Genomic DNA, 12,934 nt, shown 5'->3' with positions numbered 1-12,934 from the left:
TCATCCCAGTGAGAATGAATAATGATGATGGGTGGAAGGATGCCTTGCAGAGTTGGCAATGTCTTCTTCCAGGGCTCATCCGTATAATACCAGATTGGAGAGGGGGCCAGGAGGCAGTAGCTATACTCCCCTGCTACTCTCTCATTGCAGTTAAGCTGCTCCCATCCAACCACCCACTTTCTCTCTCTAATTCAGTACCATCACCACCCCTTTCATTTATTTTCCATTCATTCATTCATTCCTTTAATTTATTCCTCCATAAAACCGTGGTTATGCTTTCAGCAATTTAGAGAGAGAAAGTGGAGGAGGAGAGATGCCGTTGGTGAGGGTTGAGGTTAGAAACGAGTACGGATTGGGATTGCATGAACTGTACGGCGATGCGAATAGAGAAGATCCGAAGGCCGTTCTTGACGGCGTTGCTGTCGCCGGTCTTGTCGGGATCTTGCGTCAGCTAGGCGATCTCGCCGAGTATGTTTTTCTTTTTCTTTTTGCTTGATTTTTCGATGTGTTTTGGAAGTGGTTTTCTTGATTTGAGAAGCAAAAGAATCGTTTTCTTTTTAATGTTGTGGCTTTTGCTTCTGGAAGCTGGAAATGTACTTCTCGAATATTGATTTTTAGTTTTGAAGAGTTATGGATGTGTTTTAGAAGAGTAATTTTCTTGATTTGAGAAGGGAAGCTTGTGTTATTTCTGCTTTTGGAAGCTGGAAAGGTACTCCTAGAATGTTGTTTTTTTTTTTTTCCCTCTTTTTCCCTTTCCCTTTCCTTTCTTGTGTGGTTTAGTGATTTTTAGTTCTGAGTGTTGAGTTCATTGAAGGCGATGCGTGAATTTGCTTGAGTTCGTGACAAGGAGAGAAGTAAGTAAAACAAGAAGGGGAAAAACGAAAGCAATTATGATTAGAATTTTGGAAATGCCTTTCTTGCTCTTGAAATTGGAATTTGCTGTTATTCTAGCTCTTAAAAGCAAGAAAAGTGTTTTTAAAGTGCTAAACAAACAGGTCGTATAGTATGTGGAATCCTTCAGGCAAATGGTCTTTTCATGAGTCCCTACCCCCTTTTATGTAGAGAACTCTGTTTGTTAGTGAAGAAAATGCAGGAGGCGAAAAGAAATTTGAATTTGAAATTTCAGAATTTTCCTAATCTGGGTTATGGGACAATAGAAGCATCGGATTAACCAGGCTAAGAACGAGTATTAGGCTTGGAAGAAGTGGGATTTCATTATTTGGATACAAAAACAGCATAAAGCATAAGATTTAAAATATCATTATTTTTTTTATCCTTCATTCTCAGTTTTCTCTCCAATCAAACCACTAAACTTAATATGTGCTTTAACTATCATCTTCAACTTGACGTCATAAAGCAAGATTACGTGGCAACTTAACTTAACATGTTGTATAATTATAATCTTCATCTTAACGTCAAAAAGCAAAATTAAGTGGCTACGAAGCTTGATATGTGGTATAACTATCGTCTTCAAATTGATGCCATAAAGCAACATTAAGTGGTGATTGTAATTGCTGGTTGATGACTATGTTATAGGATCTTGGATATGTAGACTATATAGTGGATGCTCTACGGTTTACATGTCCAAGATACTATAACATGGTCATAAATTATATGAAGGATGCATTGAGGCAATTGCTATTGATGCTGCAAATTTTATTTGTGATTTTTGCATGTAACTTTTTGGCCTTTTCAACCATACCAGACATCAAAGAAGGCCCAACATAAGCCTAAAATTTAAACTTCTTCGTACATGTTCCTGCAACTCTATGAAAAATAATATAAATACTAATTTGAGTGTCTTACATTTAAAATAGGCACTGGAAGTTAAGTGCATAGGAACACAGTTAGATTTCTTTGCAGAGGATCCTTTGCCTCCTTGAGTTGTAGCTTTAGTTTCTCCAGTTTTCCATTTTGGCTGTTGTTTTGTCCTGGATTCGAGTTTTTGGTTGTAGTTTTACTCTCTTCGTTTGTTCAGACTCTATGATGTATTTGAAGGACAACTCATCTTTTTCTGAACATTCTAATTCATACAATGAATTTCTGTTTTTAATTAAAAAAATTATAAGTTTTACTGACTATTGACTGTGATGAATATGAGTTCCTCTATTTTCAAGTCATTAGCTGAATTTCAATACTTTTGCTTGTCTATTTTAGGATTGGTCATCTGTTTTCACCATCTAAGATGCTATTTTGTTTGCTGCTTGTTTTCTATTTGGGACCTTAGTATAGTTGTTAGTGATCATGATGAAAGACTCTTCAGAGAGTAAACCAGAATGTTGTGTATTTTATACTAGCTATGGGGCTTTGGGCTTGTTTCTAAAATATAATATTAAAATCATATTTGTGGCAGCTTATAAAAGGTTCTTAGTGGATTTGGTGATGTTTGATCATATTATATGATGTGACTTTGTCTTTTTTGTACATTTTCTAATTTATTTGCATTTTTTCCTTTTTAAAATGTCTTTAAACATTTTTTGCATATCATGATGCATTAGCTTATGTTGACTTTTGTCACCAATAATGAGTTGTATGAGGCTTGTGCATGGTCTATCTCCTAAGCTTAAAAGTACAGCTGAAATTTTTTTCTTTTAACAATGAATCATTATATGAATTTTGATCCATTATAAATTTTGGCCTAAGATTTTGATGTTGTCAATTGTGTTGTTGATGCATCATTGTGCCTGGGCTTTTAACAGCTGCAAATTTTCTCAGACATCCATTCATTTTGGTGGCAAAACACTCTTTGAGGACCAGTTTTTGCCTTGTGGAGGCCATTTTATTTAATATGACAACTTCTATTCCTACTAGTATTTATTAAACTTCTCCCTTTTTAATCCAAAGATGTTTTCTCTTTCACTCTTTCACTCTTTCCTAAGGTTAGAAGTGGAAAGGTCTACTTGGAGGAACTAGAATTCCGACTTTAAAAAAATTAGTATTCAAGAAGAAATCATAACATAAATTTTTTTTTTTTTGACAAGTAAGAGATTGTATTAATAAAAGCGCATAAAGAGTGCAACAGTATAGAAATCATAACATAACTTAAAATTGGGCTTGTCATATAAATCCAAGATTTGATTGAATAAAAGAAAATTGGAATGTCAACTTCCATCCCTCTTTAGAAAAGAAGAAAAGTTATATAAATTTTCATATGAAGGGCAAGCAACATAGGAAATTTAGAGACAACCAAAGGCGATGGAAAATTTGGATCTAAAGGTGGCACAACTTGGGCTACTAGATATGCAGAGTGTTAGAACTTGGTTATGGAAGTGTGTCTGCTTGATCCTAAGCTGGTGACATTGAGGTTTTGATGGATTATTGGTAGTGGGTTTCTTGTACCATGGTATGATAAGAACTCAAACTTAGTACTTTGAGAGGGTTAATCAAGCTTGCCTTAGTACATATGAGTGCTTAAAAATAACCCCGTGCTTGCATTTGTTGCTACTTGGATTTGATTAGTTTACCAGTGCTTTGGCTTGAGAGTATTTTAAAGTTTCATTGATGAACTGAGTTGGCAATGGAAATTAGCTTCTTCATGGTATCAAAAGGTGATGGTGGTGTGGAAATCGGAAGTGGGTCAGCTAGGTGGCAGTGCTATGCTTCTGGTTATGTTATAGTGTTGTGGCATTGTCATGGTGTAGAAATGGATGATGTAGTGATGGCAGGTATTGGTAATACATCAACAGTAGTGTGCTGGTTGTATGGCATGGCTTTTTTTGATAATTGGTGCTATTTGATAAAGATGGAAAATATGGTCTTTGTGTTTAAAGAATGGTAGAGGTGGTGGCTTTTGTGGTGATGAAGTATTTCAGATTTATGGTGGTGTCATGATGGGTGGGAACAGGAGGGGGCAATGGTTTTTTGACCAGGTTGTCCTTAATTGATGAATTTTTAGATTTCCTTTGAACATAGAATTGCCTTATGACAGAATATTGGAACTTAGTTACATCTATACTTGTCAAGTGTACCCATACTTGGATAGCTTAGGATGAGAGGGCCAAAACATTTTTCTATTTTATTGCCCTCACCAACCTTTTTGTTTGCCTCTACTATGATTAACAGGTGTCCTGGAATTAGGTATTTTGCATTATTTGAAATCCACGATACACCATCTTCTGTGTCCTACTTTGTATAATTTGGTATACCATATAAAAGCATCGATCAAGGGGTTGTATTGCACCATCTTCTTTTCTTTCTTTCTTTATTTCTTTTTATGTTTCAATTAAAAATGAGTAAATGGTACAATCGAAGGCAAACACATGCATGCACTCCATTAGAAAGGTTCCTTGTTTGTGGATATTTTTGGCTAATCTGCAAGGCTGCATAAATGTGTAAACCGGCTAATTTGCAGGTGGGGCTTGGTTGATTTTCTTTTTCTTTTTTTTCGGTGGCAGATTGTTGTTTATAGTGCTTAATGGATGGCCAAATGCAGCTCAGTGAATGTTTGCCACATACATGTGCTATACCATATCATGCTTATAGGCATTATTGTTCTAAATGGAAAGTATGACTTTCCTCCTAGAACTTGAATTTGGTTTTCCTAGAATTATTTTTTTTTTGTCCCATATGTTCAGTTATGAAGTTAGGAACAAAGGATTTAGTCATCTCAACTGAAAATCAATTAGCTATTAATGAGATCAAGTTAATCCTCTTTATATGGTTTGACATCATATGCACACAATCATATTGGGGCTTAACTATCCAGAGGCTACAGTGGGGCATGACGATCCCACAACACCTCTCTCCTAAGACTTTTACTCATCTCAAGGCTTATGGCGGGACCCAACCATCTCTAGCCTTACACACCCATCCTGGAGTCATTTTCCAACTGTGGAGCAACATTGTTGCATGTCTGATAATCTCTTCCCCAATTTGGAGCTCCTGTAACTCAAACTCATAACCTAGCTTTGATACCACTTGTTAGGACCAAGGACTTAACTATCTCATCTAAAAGCCAATTGGTTTTTAGATGAGATGGTTAAGTCCTTAAGCATAACAAGGTGAAATTTGGATATTTGATTCTCAGCTGAAAATTTTCTCCCTTTACATGTAAGAAAGTGAAAATCTAAGTTTTCACACTTTCCTTTTAGTGGTTTGTTCTAGCCGTCAGCTATATATCTTTGTGGATAATCATGCTTAGGTTCATGGTTCAAATACAGTTAGTTGGAGTGCATGATATATATTATGGGCCCAAATCCTACAAGTTAAGTTTTTAGAAAAATTGGTTGTTCAACACAAATACAGTGAGGTGACTTTGTATTGAACTCATCAAATGGAGGAAAATTTCATTGTCTTCCCTATGAAGAATTATTGCCATAGTGTAGTATCAACTTTTTAGGGTATTAGGAATTTGTATGTGATAAAATACCTATTATGGGGCTCGTCTTTCCCTGTCGTTTCTATACAGATTAATGCTTATACAATTTCATCACTGAGACGATATTTTTGAAATGATGTAGATTTGCTGCAGAGGTTTTTCATGGCTTACAGGAGCAAGTGACAACTACAGCTTCTAGAAGTCATAAATTGTTGGTTCGTGTACAACAAATTGAAGCTGCACTCCCTCTACTTGAGAAGTCCATACTGGCCCAAAGAAGCCACATACATTTTGCTTACACTGCTGGTACGGCTCTGGTACCTGTGCTTTACTCTAATGTTTCTAATATTTCTAGACATGTTTATGAACACCTTTAAATGAATAAACATTACTCCAGCTTGTGTGAAATCGATACAAATTGGAGCCCAGCTAACTGCAGAAAATTTTCTTGATCAACCGAGAACTTGGTATCTTTTCCATGCTTATTTTTAATTTACTTATGGACTCAAACTCATCTGAGCTTGAACTCATTATCAAAATTTGAGTGGATTCAGATCAGTCACCTTTTCTCTCCTGCAACCTTTTCTAATTCAGAGTAATCTACCCTGCACTGATCCTCAAGTTATTTTATGATTTTTCTAATTCATAAGGATCCACTCTAGACATTTGCTAAAACTTATTGGTTCTTGATAATCTTTCTGCATTTATTCTACCACCAACTGGACTGGGATGAATGTTCTGACCCAAGTAGCCAAAGCTTAGTGTGAGAGCAGCCATATTTATAATACCATAAGGTTGAAATTGATTCAAGAGTGAGTAACCATATGTATGTGAGTATATATTTTGGTGTGTGTTTAGTTTAAGTGTACTGCCCAATCTGGTGGACAAATAAACTGAATACATGAGATCTGTAATAAATAAATTGGAGAAGCTGATTCAGGTCTGTTGGGACAAATTTCTTTGTTTATGGCATCTCGCAGTCCTATTGGAATGATGATGTGTGATGGTGCCAATCCATCTACCTGCAAGTTATCACATTTGGTCCATGTGTGTGATCACTTGGCTGATTCATTAGGATCTGTTAGTGTAAAGTTTGAATCTTTAAAATTATCAACAACTTAATAGATTCATTTTTGCATGTGATAAGCGTGTCATGGTGCCAATACATGGATTGGTTTCAAGTGATGATTGTAATAATACAGCATGGATGTCAATGCTGAAGTTGTTTCACAATGTTTTTCTTTCTCATGTTTCCCATAACTCTGCTTTGATCTTAGAAACAATTCAGATCCTTTATAGAAAGCAGTGGCTTTGCAGGTTCCAACTGGCATGCCAGTATTCCAAATGAACAAAATCATTTCATCTACCATGACTTGCCACGATTTATCATGGATTCCTATGAAGAATGTCGTGATCCTCCACGTTTGCACTTGCTGGACAAGTATGGTTAATGATTGCAGTTTAAATTCCCATCTTCCTGATCTGTTGGATGCTTAACCTTCTGCTTTGCTTTCAGATTTGATACTGGTGGCCTGGGATCCTGCTTAAAGCGATATTCAGATCCAACCTTCTTTAGGAGAGCCTCAGTTGGCTCTGATGAAGCAAATGCTGAAAAGGCCCAAAGAGATAAGGCTCGCAAAATAAAGGTACTTGCCTGCGTGATGAAAAGCCCAACCACACTGTTTTAATTCTTTATTGGTATGCAGACATAACTATGGCATAAATTCTCAAAATAATTGGTTTAATTTATGTTTTCTATTATTTATATATTATTCCACACTATATAAATATAGCATTTGGCAAACTCAATTATCACCTCAGTGCTGTTGCTAATTGAAATTTTGCCTTAATGATGGAACATGCATAAATGGGCAGAAGAAAAGATCATTGCAGAGGAATGGAGAATTATCTCGCAGTGCATCAATTTCGAATCGCAGTGGCAGGTACTTTATTCATAACATGTAATGTATTGGTGTAGAAACTGGTTGGTGATAATGTTTTCCTGGAGACTTCTTAAATTTTAGTAGTTTGACTTATACACTGGTAATATTTTCAGTTTGAAGCAATTACATGTAATATGAATTTGAATATGCAGAGTGCAATATACTTCTGCAAATGTTCGTGGGCAAACTTCTCCCTCTCGAACTGTCTCCACAGTTGACATGGCATTGAAATCTGATCTCGGAGACCATTCAAATTCTTTTGATTCAAGAACTGGGTCAGGCTATATAGAATGTGTTTTCCATCTAAGCTCCCCCATTCAACCTGAAGAACAGCAACCTAAGGGATCATCCTCTGGTTTGAAGATGCAGAGTCACGATACCTTTGATTCAGCCTCACCAGATGGACAGACCAAACTTCTAGAAAATGGTTTTCCACACAATTCACCACAGAAGCAAACTGGCTGTAGTTCATCTTGTGTTACCTGGGATGAAAAGACAGAAATAGTGGAGCCTAAGGGTCAGGAGTCTGATGGGGATGAGGCTTCAGAGATGCTCCCAACAATCTGTAACCTTGAAACACAGGAGAGGGCCCCTGTTAGCATTAGAAATGTTGACGAAATGGACATACTACTTGTTGATGACCCTGTTAGCATTAGAAATGTTGACGAAATGGACATACTGCTTGTTGATGAAAATTCTCCTAAATCAATCTCGGGAGGGAACCAGATTGATGAAATAGAAAGTGAAACAGATAATTACATGGACGCGCTTAACACCATTGATTCAGAATCTGAAAATGATTTTGATTGCCAAACGAAACGAGAAGTGGAGCAATACTCCTCCCACTTTAATAATGAAGGAACAGAAGATAGAGATAATAAGACGCTTGGGTCAGAACATCATCCATCTGATCTTGAATCTTGCACCGCATCCCACAGTTCCTCAAACCAAGGCATGTCCTTGAATTCACCCAATTCAGTTCCTTCAGTGTGTTTGGTCCATGAACAGCCAACACTAATAGCTGGCAAATCTCCTCCTTCTGAGAGCTCACCAGTCATTGAGGCAAGTGCTGATTTTCTTGATGGTTCAAAAAGGGAGTCTGTCATTAGCAATCTGTCATCCTCCACATCCCCAATTTCTAATTCTCAGGGGCCAACAGATGATAAGGTCAGAAGCAGTTTTTGTGAGTCTCAAGAATCTTCTGCTGATGTTTCCAGTGTTCATTCGGTTAAGTTTTGGACAAATGGTGGCCTGTTAGGTCTTGAGCCCTCAAAACCTCCAGACTTCAGTGTGTCAAATGCTGTAAATCCGGATTCTCGTCCTTCAACTTGCTCTGTTATGCAGACTGGTGATCCACGATCAGGGAAACTTGATAGGTTGGTTGAGAACTCTGTATGTATTGAAAAGGATCTGGCTTCTAAATGCTCTACATCACGCCCTGGTGATCAAGAAGATGGTGTCTCCATAAAGAGGAAATCTTGGGGATTTTCATCGGCTGGTTTAGATACCAAACCTGAAAAACTTAGTGATTCTCATCAGAGTGCTAGGTTTGGTCATGCCCATGAGCAGGGTTTGAATGTTGCTGGTCCTGTGACACCTAGAACTGAACTGCCAGTTGTCCCAGATGAAACCGGATCTATTGAAACCAATAAAGAGAACAATGAAAACTCATCTAGAGGGTTTGGACTTGGTCACGCATTACTCATAAATGGATTTCAAAGAAATGTATCCCTTGTCCAGGATGAAAAATCTGAACCAGCTAGCTCTGCAAAAAGTAGTGCATTTGAGGAGACAAGTGGGCACCAAAGTGTTTCATATCAAACTTATCCTGAGACTGACTTCAAAAAGCAGTTTGGCCGTGAATCTCCAATAAATTCACTTTCTTCTTCACCACCCCTTGAACAGATGAAAATATCTTTCCACCCCATAAATGGCTTCGAGACTTCCAAATTGAAACTTAAATTTCCTGATGGTAGTCACTGTAATGAAAGCATCAGAGATATGTTTCCTTCATTTCAATTGGTTCCAGATCCTGCTACTCCTTTGCATGACATTGATTTCGACTCTGATGATGACACGTTCTGTCGGTCATCTCCTTGTATGTCTGATGATTGTCTTAGCCATCACTCTGAGTCAAACTCTGAGCAGTGGGAATGTGGTGAAACTCTGATAAACAAGGATCACGAGCTATATGATGCCTTATGCAGGATCTCATCAACAGAATCTGTTTCAAGTTCTCAGGAGCTTGAGGGAGTAGCCCATGGAACCATTCGTGCAGACTCTGGACACATTGCAAATGGTGTGGAACCTTCTCAGTCTGGTCTTTTACTTGATCTTCCAAGTTTTGATGCTGTGAATCCTTTACTTAAACAAGAAATAAAAGATGATTCTGATCCAAGAGTTTTGCTGGAAGTACAATATCCTAAGGAGTCTATGCCACCGCCACCACCTCTGCCGCCACTTCAATGGCGAGCTTTGAAACCTGACTCAGATATGGCAGAAGAAAAACAATATGTCATATCAGAAGCTTTAGATCATTTGTTTGATCTGAAGCTCTTGGAATCTACGGATTCCCAGCACAGTGAACCAGTCCTAGCTAGGCAACAACAAAATGTGGAGGCCAATGCATGTAAACCAAAAAGCAATGTGATTGAGGTAGTTTTCTTTCTCTGTTTCTCACTCATCAGATGGAACACAGTGTGAAATGGGAACTGCCTAGTTGCTGAGAATGAATCCTTTGGTTGCAGAAGCAGGACAGGCAGAAGTCAAATGGGCAGAAAGAAGTGAATGAGGCTGCAAATGGCAAGAAGATGGATGAAAGGGAAGATTTCCTTGAGCAAATCAGAACAAAAGTGAGTATCCATCTTCTTTTTATTTACTAGCTTTCTGTAATCCTAGTGAACATGAGGCAGCAGTATTTATGGGGCTTGTTTAAAATAAAAAAGGTTACATGTGCCCATATATGATTTGAAAAGTATTTAAAGGTTACATGTGCCCATAAATCATTTGAAAAGTATTTTAACTTAAAAATGTGGGCATCCTTACAAGTTACAAGGAGGAAGCTGTGATTTTTAAATTTCTTGAAGTTAGCTGCATGTCTGTGGCTCAACTTTTTCCCTTCTATTGAGACATCTTCCATGGGTTGTATTCATGATTCTCTGCTACTTCCTGTTATGCTGTTAGACTGATATCTAAATCTATATTTATACCACATGGCATGATGATGAAGAAGATCTCATAGTAGTTCCCTGTGAATAAAAAATATTGGAGTACTTATATTCAAAGGGAAATTTTACAAATTTCTAATTTCTATAAAATCAATATGCATTATGTATAAAATAATTAAAGAAAACCTTACACTAGTGGCCCACCATTGATAAAAAGACACTTCATTTTTATTTAAAGCAGAATTGTATAAATATCTGTCATTTACCCACATCAAAATGTATGAGATTGCCTGCCTGGATTTATTTTCCTCTCCAATTCACTACTCTTCCATTGCTTGTATGTTGATTAGAGCTTAGTATACTTTAATCAAGCATCATTAGAACAATCAACTTGTTTTCAGATTTCATTGGCAAATCAATGTGTATTTGATTGTGTGAATGGATCAAATAGGTGTTACTTGAAGATGGAGTCTTTGTAATTTATAACCTAAAGTGGTGTACATGCCATGCACATGATGGCCTCAACTACCATGGGATAATTGTTCTAAAATATACTGTTGACAAGCATAAGCCTTTTAATTTTTCAGCATTAGGAGTCATGCACCAAGACCTTTTTCTTTTGTATACAATTTTGAAATTACAGTGGAGGAAATCATTTCACCTCTTATGGTAATTTGGTGAAGATGAAGCCATACAAACAGCTTACTTTTTTCACCTAAACTAATTTAGAAGGCAGTGGTACAGGAGAAACAATAAGCTTCCATAATATCTTCATCATAATTATTGCTTTGTCATTACTGGTTTAGGGTTGACGTCATGAATCTTTCTCCACAATGGAGTCGTAGTGATGAGATGAGCTTTCAGATGTTAGCTCACTAGTATCATCTGTGTTTTTTAGATTTAGTTACTCAGTTCAGAACCTTTTCCAAGGACCATAGTCACCTGTGTTTTCAGAGATATTTTATGCGTATGTCAGAGTCATCCAATTTAGCTCTCCTTTAGTTTCATCTGCATCAAAAGAAATTGATTGTCTTGCTGTGTTGAAGTAATTTCCCCTTTTTAAGTTCAGTGACATGCAAGTCACACAAAAGTTTTATGTGAAGCACATCTCTTCTTTGTTAATCTGGCTCAAATTCTCTTGACAATATCCTCCCCATTTTTTTCTGCCTTGCATGGATTGACTTCAGGTGTAAGCAAATTAGTTGCTTTGTGGTCTCAATATGATTTTACTGCATTCATGATATTGAGATTGTTCACCAACTGTATGTCTCCTCCAGTAATACCACATTGTGCATAACTGTCAAAATTTCACACAGAAGTTTGTGCTGTTTTGCCTAAAAAAGGGAGACCAATAGTTTAGATATAAAATTCCAGCAGAACTGATCTTGAGTGAATAAGATCCTCCTGCCCAAGATAAAGCTTTATACTTTCACCATGTGTAAGTTTGCCCTCCCAATCATAAGTATCAAACTGTACTGGTTGTATTTTGAGGTAGAGCCTGTACCTTTATAGTAGTGATGATGATGAGAAAGTTCATTTTTGGTCGCTCACATGTGTTTTTACCTACATTATGTTATCCCAGTCGTTTAGCCTGCGACGCACAGCGACTCCAAGGCTGACGGTTATGCCAACACCCGCTACTAATGTCTCAGTCACGGCAATTCTGGAAAAGGCAAATGCAATCCGCCAGGTTATCTACATGTGCTCTTTCTTTATGTTTTCCATTTTCTCTTTCCCATTCTCTTGTTATGCTCTCCACCGATCAGTTTTCCAACTGAAAATTTTTGTCAGGCTGTTGGAAGTGATGATGGAGAAGACGATGATAACTGGAGTGACACTTGATTTTCTCTGGATGTGATTATGGCAAGCCCATGAGAAGCTGTAACGATTGTAGTTTTGGATTTGGTGAAAGTTTGATGAGGCTTTGTTAATATATATGTGAATAATTTGGGTTCCTTTGTGTAATTAATTTGTAGGGCATATCCTGTATCTTAATGCAATTATTTCTTCAATTCTTCAATTTATGTTGCTCTAAACGCTCAGTTAGGATATCGAGTCCACCATGGTGTACCCTATGTTTATGAGGCTGTAATCTATGCATAATGCCTGAGAAAATTCCTTTTTTGGTAATTGCCTGAGAATTTCCGTTACTCCTCGTATCAAAATTTTCTGAATTGCCTACCGCTGTGCCTTGGTTTCTCAGCCTTGCAAAGGATGGGAATTTAAAGTCGATCTTCAATGCAAATTTCATAGAAGTATGGAAAAAGGGGACATGATTAGATGAAATGAACCCAAAATTTGTGGAATTTTCTCATAACTTGTATGATATTGATTTTTTCGTCTGATTCTTTACTATATAAATAATAAATTTTTAAAAGTTACATCTTACAAAAAAAAAAAAGAAGTGTAACATAATTTCATTGTTTATTCAAAACCTATTTTAATATTAAGTCAAAAGTCATCTTGTTAAAGTTTATAATCTTTAATAAATCTAAATTTAATAATCT

At 36.9% G+C, this 12,934-nt stretch overlaps 1 protein-coding gene across 4 annotated transcripts; it reads left to right on the top strand.

The window, feature by feature from the left end:
* Window positions 1-15: 15 nt before the first annotated feature.
* LOC100249697 (protein SCAR3) lies at window positions 16-12,557 on the top strand. Of its 4 annotated transcripts, none has more exons than XM_019222604.2 (10): window positions 33-149; window positions 283-468; window positions 5,460-5,623; window positions 6,635-6,758; window positions 6,834-6,963; window positions 7,193-7,260; window positions 7,413-9,915; window positions 10,008-10,112; window positions 12,010-12,117; window positions 12,219-12,557. In XM_019222604.2, exons 2-10 carry the CDS (start codon window positions 314-316, stop codon window positions 12,267-12,269), a joined length of 3,408 nt encoding a protein of 1,135 aa, XP_019078149.1. In that variant the 5' UTR covers window positions 33-149; window positions 283-313; the 3' UTR covers window positions 12,270-12,557. The 4 variants fall into 4 exon arrangements, with proteins under 4 accessions (XP_010655517.1, XP_059596027.1, XP_019078149.1 ...); XM_010657214.2 differs by having other exon boundaries at window positions 39-194; XM_010657215.3 differs by having other exon boundaries at window positions 16-468; window positions 7,196-7,260.
* Window positions 12,558-12,934: the final 377 nt, after the last annotated feature.

Source organism: Vitis vinifera, chromosome 10, assembly GCF_030704535.1.
Source record: "Vitis vinifera cultivar Pinot Noir 40024 chromosome 10, ASM3070453v1".
Taxonomy (NCBI): domain Eukaryota; kingdom Viridiplantae; phylum Streptophyta; class Magnoliopsida; order Vitales; family Vitaceae; genus Vitis; species Vitis vinifera.
The sequence above is the reverse complement of the archived record's forward strand: the minus strand, read 5'-3'. Positions and strand labels throughout refer to the sequence as shown.